The sequence below is a fragment of the Nansenia antarctica genome (assembly GCF_963989245.1).
Source record: "Nansenia antarctica genome assembly, chromosome: 2".
Lineage (NCBI taxonomy): Eukaryota > Metazoa > Chordata > Actinopteri > Argentiniformes > Microstomatidae > Nansenia > Nansenia antarctica.
In genome coordinates, this window is record NC_137675.1 from 79,012,837 (window position 1) to 79,031,000 (window position 18,164).

The 18,164-nt window shown below is 46.5% G+C and overlaps 1 protein-coding gene across 2 annotated transcripts in view; it reads left to right on the top strand.

Annotated features, from left to right (window-relative positions):
* The first annotated feature begins 1,266 nt into the window (after positions 1 to 1,266).
* Positions 1,267 to 18,164, top strand: part of usp7 (ubiquitin specific peptidase 7 (herpes virus-associated)) — a 28,045-nt gene continuing 11,147 nt past the window's right edge. Inside the window, exons 1-21 of one of the 2 annotated variants that reach the window (XM_080524848.1) lie at positions 1,267 to 1,689; positions 4,735 to 4,839; positions 5,042 to 5,240; positions 5,414 to 5,552; positions 5,817 to 5,905; positions 6,021 to 6,129; positions 6,382 to 6,512; positions 7,230 to 7,284; positions 7,539 to 7,619; positions 10,088 to 10,178; positions 11,650 to 11,732; positions 11,888 to 11,997; positions 12,468 to 12,645; positions 13,513 to 13,657; positions 15,565 to 15,695; positions 15,897 to 16,031; positions 16,237 to 16,338; positions 16,465 to 16,570; positions 17,454 to 17,546; positions 17,663 to 17,730; positions 17,877 to 17,977. In XM_080524848.1, the coding sequence (XP_080380974.1) occupies positions 1,605 to 1,689; positions 4,735 to 4,839; positions 5,042 to 5,240; positions 5,414 to 5,552; positions 5,817 to 5,905; positions 6,021 to 6,129; positions 6,382 to 6,512; positions 7,230 to 7,284; positions 7,539 to 7,619; positions 10,088 to 10,178; positions 11,650 to 11,732; positions 11,888 to 11,997; positions 12,468 to 12,645; positions 13,513 to 13,657; positions 15,565 to 15,695; positions 15,897 to 16,031; positions 16,237 to 16,338; positions 16,465 to 16,570; positions 17,454 to 17,546; positions 17,663 to 17,730; positions 17,877 to 17,977 (2,336 nt within the window). In that variant the 5' untranslated portion in view covers positions 1,267 to 1,604. The remainder of the gene's footprint in view (positions 1,690 to 4,734; positions 4,840 to 5,041; positions 5,241 to 5,413; positions 5,553 to 5,816; positions 5,906 to 6,020; positions 6,130 to 6,381; positions 6,513 to 7,229; positions 7,285 to 7,538; positions 7,620 to 10,087; positions 10,179 to 11,649; positions 11,733 to 11,887; positions 11,998 to 12,467; positions 12,646 to 13,512; positions 13,658 to 15,564; positions 15,696 to 15,896; positions 16,032 to 16,236; positions 16,339 to 16,464; positions 16,571 to 17,453; positions 17,547 to 17,662; positions 17,731 to 17,876; positions 17,978 to 18,164) is intronic. The other variant, XM_080524847.1, reaches the window with a different exon arrangement.

Sequence of the window (18,164 nt, forward strand, 5' to 3'; positions counted from 1 at the left end):
AGATGCTAAAACACAAAGTAATCCATATTATTAGAATGACAATACATTCAAACTAAACATGCTGTATAGAATAAAATCATATATGACTTGAATTGATTAATCTATTTTTAAATGGAAATAATATACTCGGACACAAAAATATGTCATGTCATTGACCCATGTCTTAGGACAGTGATGTGTGTCACAAGTTAACCAAGTCAACACAAAGGCGTGTTAACCTCACCATAATTGTATGATTTTTCCTTGACTTGTTACGTTCTCTGGGTATGTGATAGAAGCGCTATACAAATAAAATGCGTTATTATTATTATTATTATTATTATTATTATTATGACTTTTGGGAAGGGAATTGAGGTTGAGAGATGATTTCCGCTTAAACTTACCGCTACTTACCATACCTGTCAGTTTTACACTCTAGTACTGCTGCATAGATATACATAGAAATTACAACACAAAATCTGAGAGGTTTATACATTTTGGGAGAGAAAGCGGGCCCTGCCCTGTCCTTATCGTGGCTAATCAATCAAGTGCGCTAGTAGAATACTATTATAATAATATCTGCTGCCATGAGTTGGGTGATTGTTGACGTGCAAATTGCAATCAATGAAATGCACAGACAAGTCGGCTAGCCAGCTCGAGGCCGATTCTGCTGCGTGCGCGAGTGTTTGGATCTCCATGCGGATGTGACATTACAGAGAAGAGCGCAGCCGCCATTTTGGGTTTTTCCTCAACTCAACATCACAAACCAAAGGGAACGGGTGAGAGGCTCTGGCTGTGACCGGGCACATTTCTTTAATTGAACACAGTCCTTTGAAATGCGACAAGGTGCCGAATTTTGTTGGTTATATTAATACGGGGGTTTAATGTGTGGAAAAATTGATATCGGACTGTGGCATATCTATCATCTTAAACTTCTAAATTAGTGCGTTTACCAAATTAGAAGCGGGTTTGAATGGATAGCTCTTTTCTCCGCTCTCCCCCAGACTAGGGACAATCGGAGGAGCACACGGACTGGGAATAATATTGCGGGGGAAAGTTGTTATTTTGAATGTGTATGAGTAGTAAATGAACCGTTGTTGTTTTTCCCCTGTTACACTAATTTCGTTAGTTGCCTTGGCCTTAGTGGTCAGGTGGCTAATATAAAACAGGGTATTTGTTTCTCCGGGCTGCAGGTTGCGGTGTGAGTTGTCTTTCTCACTTCGCCTCTATTGGCCCACATCTCCTTGGGGGTAAAAGTCGGATTGATTTAATTCAACGGGCCTCCCTTGTTTGGAGCCCTAGTCATCCACCCACCGCCACCCCGTCAGCAGACTTGCACCCATCAAGGCGCCGAGATTGGGCGAATAGCGAGCAAATACGTCCGCGTTTCTCTGCCTGCTCCCCCGCCGACCTCCCCTCCTCAGTCCCCGGCTCTGACAGCAGACAAGGCCGAGGTCGTCGTTTTAGAACAGGCCCAGAAGGACCTGTCTAGCCCTCCAACACCACCTCACCCTCAACAAACCCGAACCCGGCGGCTCCCCACGGAACCGACGTCGGACAACAAAGTCCAGGGAAACAAAGGCAACAGGCACCATCATCACATCACAACAACAGTCACTGCCAACATGAACCACCACCACCACACTCAGCAGCAGCAGCAGAAAGCCGGCGAGCAACAGCTTAGCGAGCCCGAGGACATGGAGATGGAAGGTAAGAAAAGGCCACAGGCAAGAAACGGGACTCCTCAAAACACGTTGAATTGTGTAAGCCAGCTTATATGTATGTTGCGGGGTATAAAGTGCATAAATGTGTGAGCGATTTGTGAGCTCAACTTTCCAGTAAACATCGAGGCCTGTCAAAGCCTGCCCAGTGCTCGGTGTAATTCTGCTGATGATGCGTCCATTGCATTGCAGCATTATTACTCTCTCTGCTGACCTCGTTAGCGCAGCTACACGACTAGCGAGCTGCACAACTGAATGGTTCGTGATTAGCTTGGGTGCTAGGCGGTTGTTGACAGTTCCAGAGGTACATTTCACTTGTAACTTTTTGAAAAAAGATATATTTCTTCAATAATAATCACACTCCTTCTTTATTGGTAAACGACGTGGCGCCTTATTGACGCAAGCTGGATGTAAGGATGTCAAGTGAGCGAACGCTGTGTGTCATTTCTCAGTCTATTTTTTAAAATTTCTTTTATTTGATCAGTTGACTTAGCTTGTAGCTTAGCTTAAGCTACGTGAATCATTCATTCAGACCGGTTAAGTCAGTGGATATTAGCACGTTAGCTAACTTAGCTGGTTTGAGCTAAATAAACCGAGTCGCCGGCGGAGTCCCGCTACAAACACGGTCGTTGTTGCGTCGCCACTGGTTAGGAACGACTCCAGTCACCGTTACGTGTTGTTAAAATGTGCATTTGAAGCCCCGTTTGTGTTGAAATGTTTGTAAACAGTTGTGTTCACTTTAGCCTACGCATGCAATTTAACAATGGCAATTAATGACCCACCACTAGGTAACGTTGATGTTATGCTAGCCTTTTTACTTCTATTATTAGGGTTTGGGTTATTAGCGAGTTATTTGACAGTTACCGTGTGTTTTTTTTAGAGCACAGTGCAGCGAGCTAAACGTAAAGGGAGTAAATCATTTATTTGTAAAATTAGGTGGTTTAGCTTTTGCTGTTAGCCTGCGACCGTGCGTTAGCTTGCTAGTCTAGCAATCCCGCAAGGTGAGATCTGTGGTGTGAAAACATCGCGCCGCTTCGTTTTGTTATTGTAACCAGCTTGTTGAGCTCTACTTATTAATTATGTCATTTGATCCACCGTGTATTTCTTATGAATCTGAACACTGAAATTAGCCTCGGCTAGCAATTAGCAGGCAGCGTCAGAAGGCCTCGAGTCAGGGGGTGTGTGGCGAATTTATTCCAAAGATGGTGGATGTTTTTTTTTGTGTTTTTTTTGCAACGATCATTTTTTAGGCAAGGCCTTGTGTGTCTGTTTGTTTACGTTTTGGGAAGGACGAGTTATATTCTCTGAGTTTGAATGGCTATGTCCTAACTGGTCACAGTCAACCTATCTAACAGGTAAGTATTAACCTAAAGTCAGCAGTAGATCGTTGATGCTCATTTGGCGTCAAGTAGTTTTAGCAGAGAATGAAAAGCACCACCACGGCACTAGCCAGCTTAGCTATCAACACAGCTAGCGAGATGCGTCAATCTGCATTTGGGCGAATGTTGACAATTGTTTAGTACAATTTGCTAGTGAAATGACTCGAGTACCAATTGCAAATAACGGTAGTAATTTGCTGTAGCGAGCTAACTAACACGGGGTTAACACAAAGGGCCGAATTAATTCGTTTAGCCCAGTTTAGGTTGAAGGTAGATTCAGCGAGGCTGCTGGCGGGGCTTAGCTGTGTTGCTGCTGCGGCAAGGCCCGCATGGGGAGCTGGCATCGACATAACGCGGGGCTTTGCTGCTTCATTGTAGTCAGAAACAACGCGTGGGGCTCTCGCCATTTTTAATGATCCCTATTTGTTAGTCCGCTCGACCCCATCTCTGCCAGCTTTTTTCCCTACAAATATTTCACGCAGTCGTAGCATTATCTTCCATTATCATTTGATGCTCCTGAGCAATTTTAGATCACACACAGCATTACTGCTCATTGCGTCAGTCCGTCAGAGATATAATCTGTTTCTTATTATTTACACACAACTCTGTTTCCATCAGCACATCTGAGGCTTAGCAAAATGTGCTTTGCCTGGAGAAGCCTTTCATTCAACAGTACTGCACCGTGATCCATTGAATTTCATTGAATCGAGTCTAGTTACATTTCAATTGCTTCCCCCTGAAGTATATTTTTCCTGCTCAAACAGCAATGTTTATTCCTGGATCTGAGCTAAAAATACAGCCTAAATACAAGAAGTTGTCTAGCACTGTGAGGAGGCCAGTTTGGCCTTTTCCCACTACTAATGGAAAATATGGATTTGGGAAGGGTAAACTCATTCTAGGCCCTTGCTGAGTAAGGTGTAGGGGGAGGGGCCGGAAGTTGCCTTGCTGGTTGATTGACACATGCCTAGCAGCATGTAATCCACTTGGCAAAATGAGGTCAGTCTCCTGAGCATGGCTCACTGACATTGCAGCCAGACATCGGCTCTGTCTCAGTCAGAGACGACACACAGACAGCAGCAGCAGAGATTGCTCAGGCCTGTATTTCACTTCGCTTGCTCACTTTTTTTCTTGTTTTTAATTTGTTTCCTCTTTGGAGAAAAAAAGTAATTTTATTTTTCAGTGATGTGTTTTGATAAATGACACTCTGGGTCTGGATTTGACTCTCTCTTTGTCTGAGTAATTTCCATCCAGAGTCTTTCCTGACTCCTTTGTAAATGAGTCACAGAATCCTCTGTGGGTGTCTCTGTCTGTTGGAGATGAAGAGGAGCTCACTGCTTAATCCAACATTGTGTTCCTAATTAGCCAACAGCTGTAGTGCTGCCCAGTCTTTGCCACACACACACACACACACACACACCCCTCACCTGCGATGCTGACTCAGCACTTGGTTTTCCTTGTGAAACATGATCAAAAAAGAAAAGATGGGCTTAGAATAGCTAGCTGCTGAGGCCATAACATGGCAACATTAGAAGGAAACTGAATATTTTTTGTCTGTTTATTATTCTGTGACGGTATTGGAAAAATAAATAAATTAACGTTATTGTTTATTTGCTCTATCTGACTGTTTTCTCTCTCCCCTCTCTGTGTCTCGTCAGCTGGGGACACAGACGACCCCCCCAGAATCCCAGCCAACCCGGTGATCAACGGCAACTTGGCCATGGCAGACGGACACAACAACCCAGAGGAAGACATGGAAGACGGTGAGGAGGCCAGAGGAATTGGAGGACGTTGCAAGCGCGCACACACACACACACACACACACACACACAATAGAGGATTTTTGAGGAGGCTACGCACGCACGAACACACAGAAAACAACATAGAGGAGGATGGCAAGGAAGACACACACACACACACACAACAACACACTCCTTACCTCTTGTGTTTTTGTGTCCCTTACAGACACCAGCTGGCGGTCAGAGGCAACCTTTCGTTTCGTGGTGGAGCGTTTCAGTCGCCTGACCGAGTCTGTCCTCAGCCCCTCCTGCTTCGTCAGGAACCTGCCCTGGAAGATCATGGTGATGCCGCGGTTCTACCCAGACAGACCGCACCAGAAAAGTGTTGGCTTCTTCTTGCAGTGCAACGCAGACTCTGACTCCACGTAAGCGCGCTCACACACACACACACACACACCAATATTCAACTAGAAGCACCAAGTCAGACTCTGATAAGCACACACATAAACACACACACACAGACATATACACTCACACAGAGGTTGTTTCCCGGTGTAACGTGTGTTATGGTGCCCCCACACCCCTGCTCCTCCTCCAGATCATGGTCCTGCCACGCCCAGGCCATGCTGAAGATCATCAACTACAAAGACGACGAGAAGTCGTTCAGCCGCAGAATCAGCCACCTGTTCTTCCACAAGGAGAACGACTGGGGCTTCTCCAACTTCATGTCCTGGAGTGTGAGTTGCCTTTCAGTTTCTCATCCATCCATCCATCCATTCATACATACTGGATTATGGCTACTCAGAACTTCTCTTATCTAGTGCGTTTCTGCTTAGTAGATGATGGCTGAACACAAGTAGACAGTTTAAACCTCTTTATATTTTTATACCAGCTTGATTGAAGTAGCCTGCCTCTGCAGTAGCTGAGCTTAGATTTGCCGTGTGTGTGTCAGTGTGTGTATGTGTGTGTAACCATGTTTTTGACTGTTTGATTGTCTTCAGGACGTGACCGATCCAGAGAGGGGCTTCGTGGAGGACGATAAAGTTTCCTTTGAAGTCTACGTGCAGGCGGACGCTCCACACGGAGTGGCGTAAGTGTTGTCATCTCTCTCTCTCTCTCTCTCTGTCTCTCTCTCTGTCTCTCTCTCTCTCGCTCAAGTTTAGCTGTGTGTGTTAACCCTTTGTGTCCTGCTCGTCTCTCTCCAGCTGGGACTCTAAGAAACACACAGGCTATGTGGGTCTGAAGAACCAGGGGGCCACCTGCTACATGAACAGCCTCCTGCAGACTCTGTTCTTCACCAACCAGCTGCGGCGGGTCAGTTAGGAAACCACATCCTCCTTTCTGCCAGAGCCCTATGTTGTTGCTCCAGTCAGAAGGAGTGCACTTCATTAAGACATCCATTCAGGGCGTGTGTGGGATTGTGACTAGAGAAGTGTGTGTGTGTGTGTGTGTGTGTGTGTGTGTGTGTGTTTTAGCACTTTGAGATTTCTTTAATGCTTTACAAATAAAATGTATTATTATTGTCCATTGAGTCTCTCCCTCCCTCTTGTCCCCCCCCTGTGCTAGGCGGTGTACATGATGCCCACCGAGGGCGATGACTCATCCAAGAGCGTGCCCCTTGCACTACAGAGGGTCTTCTACGAGCTGCAACACAGTGACAAGCCCGTTGGCACCAAGAAGCTCACCAAGTCCTTTGGGTAGGTGCCAGCTGAGTGGGCCTGGGTCAAATACAAATAGCTACAGCAGCTAGATAGCACCCCTTTCAAGTGTCTTTGAAATCTGTGGATGGGGATATCTCATTTCACCCAGGGACATTGTACAGGGGGCGTTGTACATTTCATCATGGTTCATTATGAATTAGGTAATAGTCAGTGAAAAATACTGTCCATTTGTCCCTGAAAAGCCATGGAAAACGGAAATGGTGTCTCAAGATCAGTTCCATGTTCGTTGACATTCAGGGTCTCAATGTTGTATGGTTGGTGTGGTCCCGAGTGTGAGACCGACTAGTTAGTTTGCCCAGGTATTCAAGAGAGGTTCAGGACTTGCTTCGTCACGTCGACATGTATTTTTCCAGGTCATGATTCTTTGACTTGCTGCCTCAGGTTTGCGAGAGGCAGTTGTGCTCCAAGGTTATTGTTGCCAGCTGCGTTATCCTAATCGTTACATAAAAGGAATGATACCTTCGGTAAACAGAACGTGTTGGTGGAGGTAGAAATCAGAGGGCAGGCAGGCTCATTGTATTGCACAGAATGGAACGAGGACCAGTATCAAATGATATCAGATGTGGTTGATGGAGTTTCTTATTCCGTTCTTGCATTACAATGAGCCCCGTCCTCTGATTTCTGCCTCCCCTGATACATGTGTTGGGTGTTGTAACCGATGGTGATGTTGACCGTGCGTTCCGTGTTCCGTAGGTGGGAGACACTAGACAGCTTCATGCAGCATGACGTACAGGAGCTGTGCAGAGTGGTGAGTGAAGCATCCTATTGGCTACAGCCCTCTGTGGCGTCCTATTGGCTACAGCCCTCTGTGGCATCCTATTGGTATAGGTGTTGTCTGCCTAAGACCCGAGTCACACCCGTAACTTTAACAATATAAATTATTTGGGAAGGGTAAACTCATTTATTCAATTTATCATTTAACAATATAATACTTAACCTGAATGTTGACCAGACCTGAATGTTGACCAGAGCTTGAACCGTGTGCGTGTGTGTGTGTTCCAGCTCCTGGACAACGTGGAGAACAAAATGAAAGGCACCTGCGTTGAGGGGACCATCCCCAAGCTCTTCAGAGGAAAGATGGTGGTACGTTCCCTCTCTCCCTCTAGCCGGGTGTGGATGTGGATGTGTGTAGGATGTGGGGGTGGATGTGTGTGTAGGATGTGTGTAGGATGTGTGTAGGATGTGTGTAGGATGTGTGTAGGATGTGGGGGTGGATGTGTGTAGGATGTGGGGGTGGATGTGTGTAGGATGTGTGTAGGATGTGTGTAGGATGTGTGTAGGATGTGTGTAGGATGTGGGGGTGGATGTGTGTAGGATGTGTGTAGGATGTGTGTAGGATGTGTGTAGGATGTGTGTAGGATGTGGGGGTGGATGTGTGTAGGATGTGTGTAGGATGTGTGTGTAGGATGTGTGTAGGATGTGTGTGTAGGATGTGTGTGTAGGATGTGTGTAGGATGTGTGTAGGATGTGTGTAGGATGTGTGTAGGATGTGTGTGTAGGATGTGTGTGTAGGATGTGTGTAGGATGTGTGTAGGATGTGTGTAGGATGTGGGGGTGGATGTGTGTAGGATGTGGGGGTGGATGTGTGTAGGATGTGTGTGTGGATGTGTGTAGGATGTGGGGGTGGATGTGTGTAGGATGTGTGTAGGATGTGTGTAGGATGTGGGGGTGGATGTGTGTAGGATGTGTGTAGGATGTGTGTAGGATGTGTGTAGGATGTGTGTAGGATGTGGGGGTGGATGTGTGTAGGATGTGGGGGTGGATGTGTGTAGGATGTGTGTAGGATGTGTGTGGATGTGTGTAGGATGTGTGTAGGATGTGTGTGGATGTGTGTGGATGTGTGTAGGATGTGTGTAGGATGTGTGTAGGATGTGTGTAGGATGTGGGGGTGGATGTGTGTAGGATGTGTGTAGGATGTGTGTAGGATGTGTGTAGGATGTGTGTAGGATGTGGGGTGGATGTGTGTAGGATGTGTGTAGGATGTGTGTAGGATGTGTGTAGGATGTGTGTAGGATGTGTGTAGGATGTGTGTAGGATGTGTGTGTAGGATGTGTGTGTAGGATGTGTGTGTAGGATGTGTGTGTAGGATGTGTGTGTAGGATGTGTGTGTAGGATGTGTGTAGGATGTGGGGGTGGATGTGTGTAGGATGTGTGTAGGATGTGTGTAGGATGTGTGTAGGATGTGGGGGTGGATGTGTGTAGGATGTGTGTAGGATGTGTGTAGGATGTGGGGGTGGATGTGTGTAAGATGTGTGTAGGATGTGGGGGTGGATGTGTGTAAGATGTGGGGGGGATGTGTGTGTAGGATGTGGGGGTGGATGTGTGTAGGATGTGTGTAGGATGTGTGTAAGATGTGGGGGGGATGTGTGTAAGATGTGGGGGTGGATGTGTGTAGGATGTGTGTAAGATGTGGGGGGGATGTGTGTAAGATGTGGGGTGGATGTGTGTGGGATGTGGGGGTGGATGTGTGTAGGATGTGTTTGGAATTTGGAAGGAAGGAGAGACTCGTGCACTGTTGTTCTTCCTGCTCTCAGAGTTCATTGGTGACAGTCGGCCCACCCTCGGTCTTTATCAGGCTGAGACCGTGGGGCAAAATAAGATGCCTATCGGCTGAAGTGACAGTTGGTGATCCAGTGTTTCCCACAGGGTTTAGTGAGACTAGATGCAGTGCAAATCCCAAAGATGGTGTCGCTCGCGTGTACACATATTTTCGTTTCGTTATGAGACTATGGCGGGTAGGGATGTCCCGATCCCACTTTTTCACTACCGATACCGATACCTGGGCTACGGGTATCGGCGATACCGATACCGATCCGATATTTGTATACATTTTTTGACCCCTGAATAATAACAAATACCTCCCCAGTATATAGTCCACACCAACAACAGTTAAATTAAAGACTGCCAGCCTTTATTAAAGCAACAAATGCGACGTGTTGTGGATTGGAACTACGGATCATAAGCTTTCAAATGATGTGTCATACATTGAAATCCGAAAAAATATGAAGTTAGAGTAATTTGAATGTTGTTAGACGTCAGGCACATATAGGGTTAACCTCTTTGTAATGAAACCGGAAGCACACAGCGCAGCGCTATGCGCATTTTAAGCGCATATAGGACTCGCGTGAAGCGCTATGCGCATTTTAAGCGCATATAGGACTCGCGTGAAGCATTTCTGCGACACGCGTTTTTGTTCACTGTTTTTATTAGCTCATCGCTTATACACATAAGTTTGACTGCGGATGACAGTAGGATCGGATCGGAGCCTTTTTTTTTCTGGTGCGATCCCCGATCCAGCATTCAGGACCAATATCGGGTCGATATCCGATATCAGTATCGGATCGGGACATCCCTAATGGCGGGACAAATTAGACTATGGCGGGGTGCCACAGCCTAGGTAATTAATGGGAAACACTCTGATCAATTCACACGGTGGTCATTAAGGTGTGTGTGTGTGTGTGTGTGTGTGTGTGTGTGTGTGTGAGAGAGAGAGAGAGAGAGAGTGTGTATGTGCACTAAAACAATGTGTGTGTGTTCCTGTTTCTGTGCAGTCCTATATCCAGTGCAAGCACGTAGACTACCGTTCCGAGCGGATAGAGGATTACTATGACATCCAGCTCAGTATAAAAGGAAAGAAGAACAGTGAGTATAAGATTGTTTTCCTCTCCTCCTCATCATCAGTAGCTAGCTAGCTTCCTCCCTTGGCATTACCTCTCACTGAAAAATGTGATTTGTGAAAAGGAAGGTAGTCTTTCGTGTGTGTGTGTAGGAAGGTAGTCTGTTGTGTGTGTGTGTGTGTGTGTGTGTGTGTGTGTGTTAGGGCTGCACGATTTGGGGAAAAAATCGAATTGCGATTATTTGGACAGATATCGCGATTGCGATTAATTTGCGATTAATTTATTTTTAAATAGCAAAAAAAAAAAAAAAAAAAAAAAGGGACTTTTTGTAAAGTGTGGCCATATCTCCGGCTAGGAAGGTCGTATCAACGTGCAGTTTGTTTGTACGTCTTCAGGGGACTTAGAGGCTCCCTCCTCTAGCACCCCCACAGCCCGAGCTACATTGGGTTGCTTTAAAGTTGGGTTGCTTTAAAATCAAGCTTCAGATTAAAACATGTGATGGAGCATTACTAACCTGACTCAGGTGGTTTGTTTCACACAACCATCTAGGAAAGCTTAATTGGAAGCTGTTTGGAAAAGGGCAGGTACTTTCAAAAAATACTTGGCAGGTGATTGGATGAATCTATCTATCACCTATTTTCAGAGAGCATTACCACATGATACCATCAAACTATTAACTGCTCTAATTCTAATGCAAGGATGAGAACTTAAAAGATATGAATTGGGACAACATATTTATTTATGTTTTTTTTAAACAGCAACACCATTTTGTTTCTCTCAACAAGTGTCTTTTTTTTACGTTCATTGACGTTGACGTTCATTGACGTTGAATCCGACGCGCTGTATGACGTATCCCATACGGGTAGTGGTGTTTCTCAACCCTCTCCTCGGGGCGCCCCAGCCGCTCCACATATTTGATCTGTTCCACCACCAGCACACCTGATTCAACTAATCAAGTCCAAAGCAATTATGATTTGGACTTGATTAGTTGAATCAGGTGTGCTGGTGGTGGAACAGATCAAATATGTGGAGCGGCTGGGGCGCCCCGAGGAGAGGGTTGAGAAACACATAGTGAGTTGGACTTGTGATCGGAAGGTTGTGAGTTCAAATCCCGCCTGAAACCACACCACTACTAGTGTGCCCTTGAGTAAGGCACTTAGCCCTCAGTTACTCCAGGGGGAATGTCCCTGTAATTCGTATTTGTAAATCGCTTTGGATTAAAAAAGAGTCTGCTAAATGGCAAAAAAAAAAAAAAAAAAAAAAAAAAAAAAAATCGCAGGCAAATCGCAGGCTTTGCGATTAGCTAATCGCGACATTTCAAATCGCGATTTCGATTTAAAATCGATTAATCGTGCAGCCCTAGTGTGTGTGTGTGTGTGAAAGATGGTAGTCTTTCTGTGTGTGTAGGAAGTCTTTCATAAAGCGTTTGTGTGAGGAAGGTATTTCATATAGTGTGTGTGTTGGCTCTGCCGAAATCTCCCTCTCCCTCCCTGCAGTCTTCGAGTCCTTCAAGGACTATGTTTCTGTGGAGCAGCTTGACGGAGACAACAAATACGACGCAGGAGAGCACGGCCTGCAGGTGAGGCTACGTACAGGCTCCATGAAGGCTTCATACATGCAGGGCTTAGAAAGGCCTTATAGAGGGGTCAGGACAGAGTGCATTCTGAGTCGTTGCAGTCTTTTTTTGTCCAGTCATGGAGGCTTTGACAGTCACTAACGGTGTGTTTTTTCCAGGAAGCGGAGAAGGGAGTCAAATTCCTGACATTCCCTCCCATCCTTCACCTGCAGCTCATGAGGTTCATGTACGACCCTCAGACTGACCAAAACATCAAGATCAACGACAGGTAACACACACACACACTAATCATATGAAGAAGAATAGAAGCCCTCTGTAGTGATGTCCAGTTTGTTTGTCTAGAGAGCCAGGCAGAGGCAGGTTGACTTCACTGCTTTAAATGTCCCCCAGGCTCTGACTCATCATAGTGGCGTGCCTCCAGGCACTTGGCCTGGCCCCGCAGGGCGCGTGCACACACACACACACACACACACTCGCACACACGATCACACACGCACACATGCTCGCACACATGCTCACACACACACACACACACACACACACACACACAGTCTGTAGATTTGATATGGTAGGTGAACAGACGTTGTGACTCAATTTTTTGGCTTTGCTGTGTAACAGCCTCTTCCCATCTCTCTCTCTCTCTCTTTCTCTCTCTCTCTCTCATATGCATTAACAAGCCTTTCCCATGTCTCCCCCCATTCCTCCCTCACCTCCCCTTCTCCCCCCTTTTCCCGACAGATTTGAGTTCCCGGAGCAGCTGCCCCTGGACGAGTTTCTCCAGAAGACGGACTCCAAGGACCCGGCCAACTACATCCTGCACGCGGTGCTGGTCCACAGCGGAGACAACCACGGGGGCCACTACGTCGTCTACCTCAACCCCAAAGGAGACGGCAAAGTCAGCGTGAAGGAACCAATAGTGAGGACAACGTTTATTACTATTATTACTGGGGGAATGTGTTGGGGTGTGTGTGGGGGGGGGGAGCGGGAATCCAACAATGACGCTAAAGGAAAATCCAGGCATATTTTGATATGTCTCGTGAGAGTTGTCAAAATAAGGCTGGATTTCTTTGTAAATCTCACGAGATTTATCAAAATAAGGCTGGATTGTCCTTTAGCGACGTTGATGGAATACCCCCCTGGTGGGTTTTGCGATTTTAAGGTTGTTTTGACATGATTAGGTGAGTTATGTGTTTGGGATTTCAGATCGATTTTCAGTCCTAGAGGTCTTTGTTTCCCGGTGTGGTGAAACTCATAACAGCTGATGGTTGCCTCTTATTTAAGCAATAATGCCCTGTGCTGAGAAATATATAGTTCCCAAAACTACAAACGTTGTCAAGGGAACGTGAGGCACATCTACTGTGGCTTACGAATACCATAACACAATGGCTGTTTTCATCAACCTGTTGTATAATGCTGGTCTCAGTCCGAGGTTTCAGGGTCTCCTTGACCATGAGCAGAGAAAGTGTGCGTCAACTCATTTAAAGAAGTACAATAACTGCCGGAAAGACATGAAACCCAACTGGAATTGAATTCTGTCTCTTTTGGCTCTCTAACAAAAGCTGTTGACTAAGAAACACCATTTATGCTTCATCCGTTTGTTTATCTATAAAATAACTTCCTTTTTTTTTTTTTTTTTTTCTTGATGGAGGAGTGAACCAGGATGAATGGAAACAAACTGTTGTCTTAAGAGCTCTCTGTCTCTCTCTCTCTCTCTGTCTGTCTCTCTCCTCTCCTCTCTCTCTCTTTTTCTCTTCCCCTCCCTCTCTCTCTCTCTCTCTCTCAGTGGTGTAAGTTCGACGATGACGTTGTGTCACGGTGCACCAAAGAGGAGGCCATTGAACACAACTATGGTGGCCATGACGACGACCTCTCGGTGCGCCACTGCACCAACGCCTACATGCTGGTGTACATCCGCGAGTCCAAACTCGGTGAGTCAGCGTGTCGGTGACGCATTATGACACCGTCTATCTAACCCGCCGCACCAACGCAACGTACATCTAACATCTTCCAGTCCAGAGACACTGCTACTACTCTGCTTCGCCTCCTTCCATAACGCTTCATTACAACACTTTGTTAGGATTATGAGCCCCCATGTATACCTGTTTACCTGGTGTGTACCTGTAACCCACGGGTGTGTGTGTGTGTGTCTATGGTCTTTAACCACCCCCCCCCCCCATCTTCCTCAGGTGTGTGTGTGTGTGTTTCTATGGTCTTTAACCACCCCCCCCCATCCTCCTCAGGTGTGTGTGTGTCTATGGTCTTTAACCACCCCCCCCATCCTCCTCAGGTGTGTGTGTGTGTGTCTGTGGTCTTTAACATCCTCCCTTCTCAGTGAGGTGTGTCTCTTTGAGCTTTAACTCTACTTACCCCTCCTTCCTCCCCAGGTGACGTGTGTGTGTGTGTGGTGTGTGTCCTTCTCTCTATAGTCTTTAACCCTACCTCCCTCCCCCAGGTTGTGTGTGTGTGTGTCCCTCTCTCTATAGCAGGGGTCCCCAAACTACGGCCCGCGGGCCGAACACGGCCAGCCCCCACACTTGGACCGGCCCTTTGAACAACGTGTAATTTCTAACTGCAATTGCGGCATTGCACCGACGTGGTGGCGGGGGCGCTGTTTCGCATATAAGTTAGCTTTCGTGTTTGCTAGCGAAATAGCTGATAGTTGATGTTGATTGCTCAAGGAGAATACATATTTGAAAGTACAGAATGCCTGAGAGCCTTATATTGCATTATATTACATTACATTTTGAATGGTCATCTGGTGCCTGAATATTGTGTTTTCCTTTACATAAATAATGACATTTCCACCATAAATTGATGCAGAAAGGGCACAAATTGCATCTAAATTCACCAGAATGCAAGAAATTAAGTGTTTGATGCTCGTTTAAGGACCCCCAGACAGCCCTGCTTCATGGGTCCTCCCGTGTATGATGAGGGTCCTCCCTCAAGTATCAGACTGTAAAACTGATTATATTTCATTGACATATCACTATAGGTATACATTCCATCCAAATTCAACTGTATAGACTTTGTTTGCATCCACCAGTGCTCTCCTGCGCGCAATTGCTTTGCGCAACCGCCTCCATTCCACTCCGTTCCATATTATTTTATGTTAGAGACCAACCCAGGCCCCCCATCACAGAAAGGAAAAATGATGTGGCCCTCACAGAAAAAAGTTTGGGGACCCCTGCTCTATAGTCTTTAACCCTACCTCCCTCTCCCAAGTGAGGTGTGTGTGTGTGTGTGTGTCCGTCCTTCTCTCTAGTCTTTAACCCTACCTCCCTCTCCCAAGTGAGGTGTGTGTGTGTGTGTGTGTGTGTCCGTCCTTCTCTCTAGTCTTTAACCCTACCTCCCTCTCCCAAGTGAGGTGTGTGTGTGTGTGTGTGTGTGTGTGTCCGTCCTTCTCTCTAGTCTTTAACCCTACCTCCCTCTCCCAGGTGAGGTGTGTGTGTGTGTGTGTGTGTGTGTCCGTCCTTCTCTCTAGTCTTTAACCCTACCTCCCTCTCCCAGGTGAGGTGTGTGTGTGTGTGTGTCCTTCTCTCTATAGTCTTTAACCCTACCTACCTCCCCCAGGTGAGGTGTGTGTCCTTCTCTCTATAGTCTTTAACCCTACCTCCCTCCCCCAGGTGAGGTGTGTGTCCTTCTCTCTACAGTCTTTAACCCTACCTCCCTCCCCCAGGTGAGGTGTGTGTCCTTCTCTCTATAGTCTTTAACCCTACCTCCCTCCCCCAGGTGAGGTGTGTGTCCTTCTCTCTATAGTCTTTAACCCTACCTCCCTCCCCCAGGTGAGGTGTGTGTCCTTCTCTCTATAGTCTTTAACCCTACCTCCCTCCCCCAGGTGAGGTGTTGCTGCCAGTGACAGATGCGGACATCCCCCAGCAGCTGGTGGAGAGGCTGCAGGAGGAGAAGAGGGTCGAGGCCCAGAAGAGGAAGGAGCGCCAGGAGGCCCACCTCTACATGCAGGTCCAGGTAGGAGACTGGAAACAGCCACCATTACGGCTCTAGGCTTACACCTCTACATGCAGGTCCAGGTAGGAGACTGGAAACAGCCGCCATTATGGGTTATAGCTTTATTTACACCCTCGAGCAGATGAAGCCCTACCAGATGTCGTTTTCATTCATTTTGTTTGTTCTTTATCGTGTCATATCTCTGCCCCCTCTCCCCTCCAGATTGTGACAGAGGACCAGTTCTGTGGTCACCAGGGTAACGACATGTATGACGAGGAGAAGGTGAAGTACACAGTCTTCAAGGTTCTCAAGAGCTCCACGCTCCAAGAGTTCGTCCAGAACCTCTCCCAGACCATGGTGAGACGTGTGTGTGTGTGACCATGATGAGACCTATCTTCGGCTTCTCCTCTCCTCCTTCTTCCCCCCCTACTTCCTCCTTCCCAGCACGACCGAAGCAGCCGCTCTCCATCCCATTGACTTGTGTCATGCCTTCCCCAAGTGTGTGTGTGTGTGTGGGTGGTGTGTACAGCAGTCCTGAGTGTGTGTTGTTGATGTGCTGCAGGGTTTCCCACAGGACCAGATGAGGCTGTGGCCCATGCAGGCTCGCAGCAATGGGACCAAGAGGCCCGCTATGCTGGACTACGAGGCCGACTGCAACAAGTCTGTAAGTACCTGTGTGTGTGTGTGTGTTTGTTTCATTAAAACCTTTATTTACCCAGGTTAGTCTTAAGATAACATCTCTTTTATAAGAGAGACCTGGTAAAAAGGTGTGTGTGTGTGTTCTGTGCAGATGATAGACTTGAGCGACAACGAGAACCCCTGGACAATATTCCTGGAGACGGTGGACCCAGAGATGGCCGCCAGCGGGGCCACGTTACCCAAGTTCGACAAAGACCGTGAGTCTCCGCCTGAACAGGATGTTATGATGAAGGATGGGACACGGACTTGGTCCTGTTCCAGTTGTCAATTAGCTCCTCTAGACAAAGAGGGAGGTTATTCACCGGGTTCATATGGAGGTCTGGAAATGTATGGATTAAAATATTGACAATTTCCAGACCACGGAAAAGTATGGAAAAAGCTCAAACGAAAAAACAATTGACACAGTCTGGAATTCCAAACCTATGCCATATGTGACAGTCTGGTCGTTTGAGCCTTTAGTCGGCAACTAAATCAAAATGTTCTGACTTTTATTATGAAACACGGAAATACATTTCAATGTTGTCGTAAATCACAACACACACTCGCTAGTCAAGCCAAGATACTGCAATGGAGTCGGTGAGTAATCCCCATTGCTACCTAGTTAACTAGAACAGTACTTTACATTGTTAGCAGGTTCACAAAACAAGCTGTGTTCGTTGACTAGCGAGTGCGTCATTGATTTTCAACAACCCTGAAATGTATTCACAATTTTCTAAAGAAAAGTCTGAACATTAAATCGGATGCCAACTTGCGGACCAATTGACCAGACAGGGTCACATAATACGTCCCAGAGGAGTTCAGAATTGTATTCAGCGTTTTCTTTTTGAGACTGATTATTTACACAGGTCCGTGTTGCTGCGTTGTGTACTGCAGTGCGAGCCTATTTTCTGTTTGACAACGGTCTTGAAGCACATATAATTCCACAACATACACGCACAGATTTCCAGAGCAGTTTGAGAAAATGTGTAGGAACCTTGTGTTAAATGCTTGCTTTAGATCTTCTTCATTGGGTTGTTAATCCTTGGTTGGTAAATTCATGTCTGGCCTCTGTCTGACATCCATCTGTCTCCTGGCTTTCAGACGACGTCATGTTGTTCTTGAAGATGTACGATCCAAAAACCAGAAGCTTAAATTATTGTGGACATATCTACACACCTATATCCTGTAAAATACGTAAGTGTGTGTGCGTGCGTGTGTGTCTGCGCGTGTGTCGAGTAACATTAGCCCTGTTTTTAATGTGTTTAAAGTCTCGAGTGTAATGTTTTTTTTTTTCATTTCTCTCAAAACAGGAGACCTGTTGCCCGTCATGTGCGAGAGAGCAGGGTTTCAACAGGAGACTAGCCTTATCCTCTATGAGGTGAGAATACACACACACACACACACACACACACACACACTCACTCTCTCTCTTTAACTGCCCTAACTAAGATGAGAACACACTCCTCCTTTACTCATACCCTTCATGACAGCTGAGTCTACATTTCCCATGTCTCCCTGTTCCAGGAAGTGAAACCGAATTTAACGGAGCGGATACAGGACTACGACGTGTCTCTGGACAAAGCTCTGGACGAGCTCATGGACGGTGACATCATCGTGTTCCAGAAGTAAGGAATTCCCTGTCCTCCCCAACCCCCCCTCGAATGAATGGTTCTTATTCTTCCTTGTCTAATTTCGCTGTGAGAACTCAGTATGATGAGAGCCCTGCTAAGTTAAAAAAAATAGAAATAAAATAATGCAGCTGCGACGACCAATGTAGCAACAGAGAGACAGACAACAAGGAGAGGAGAGCAA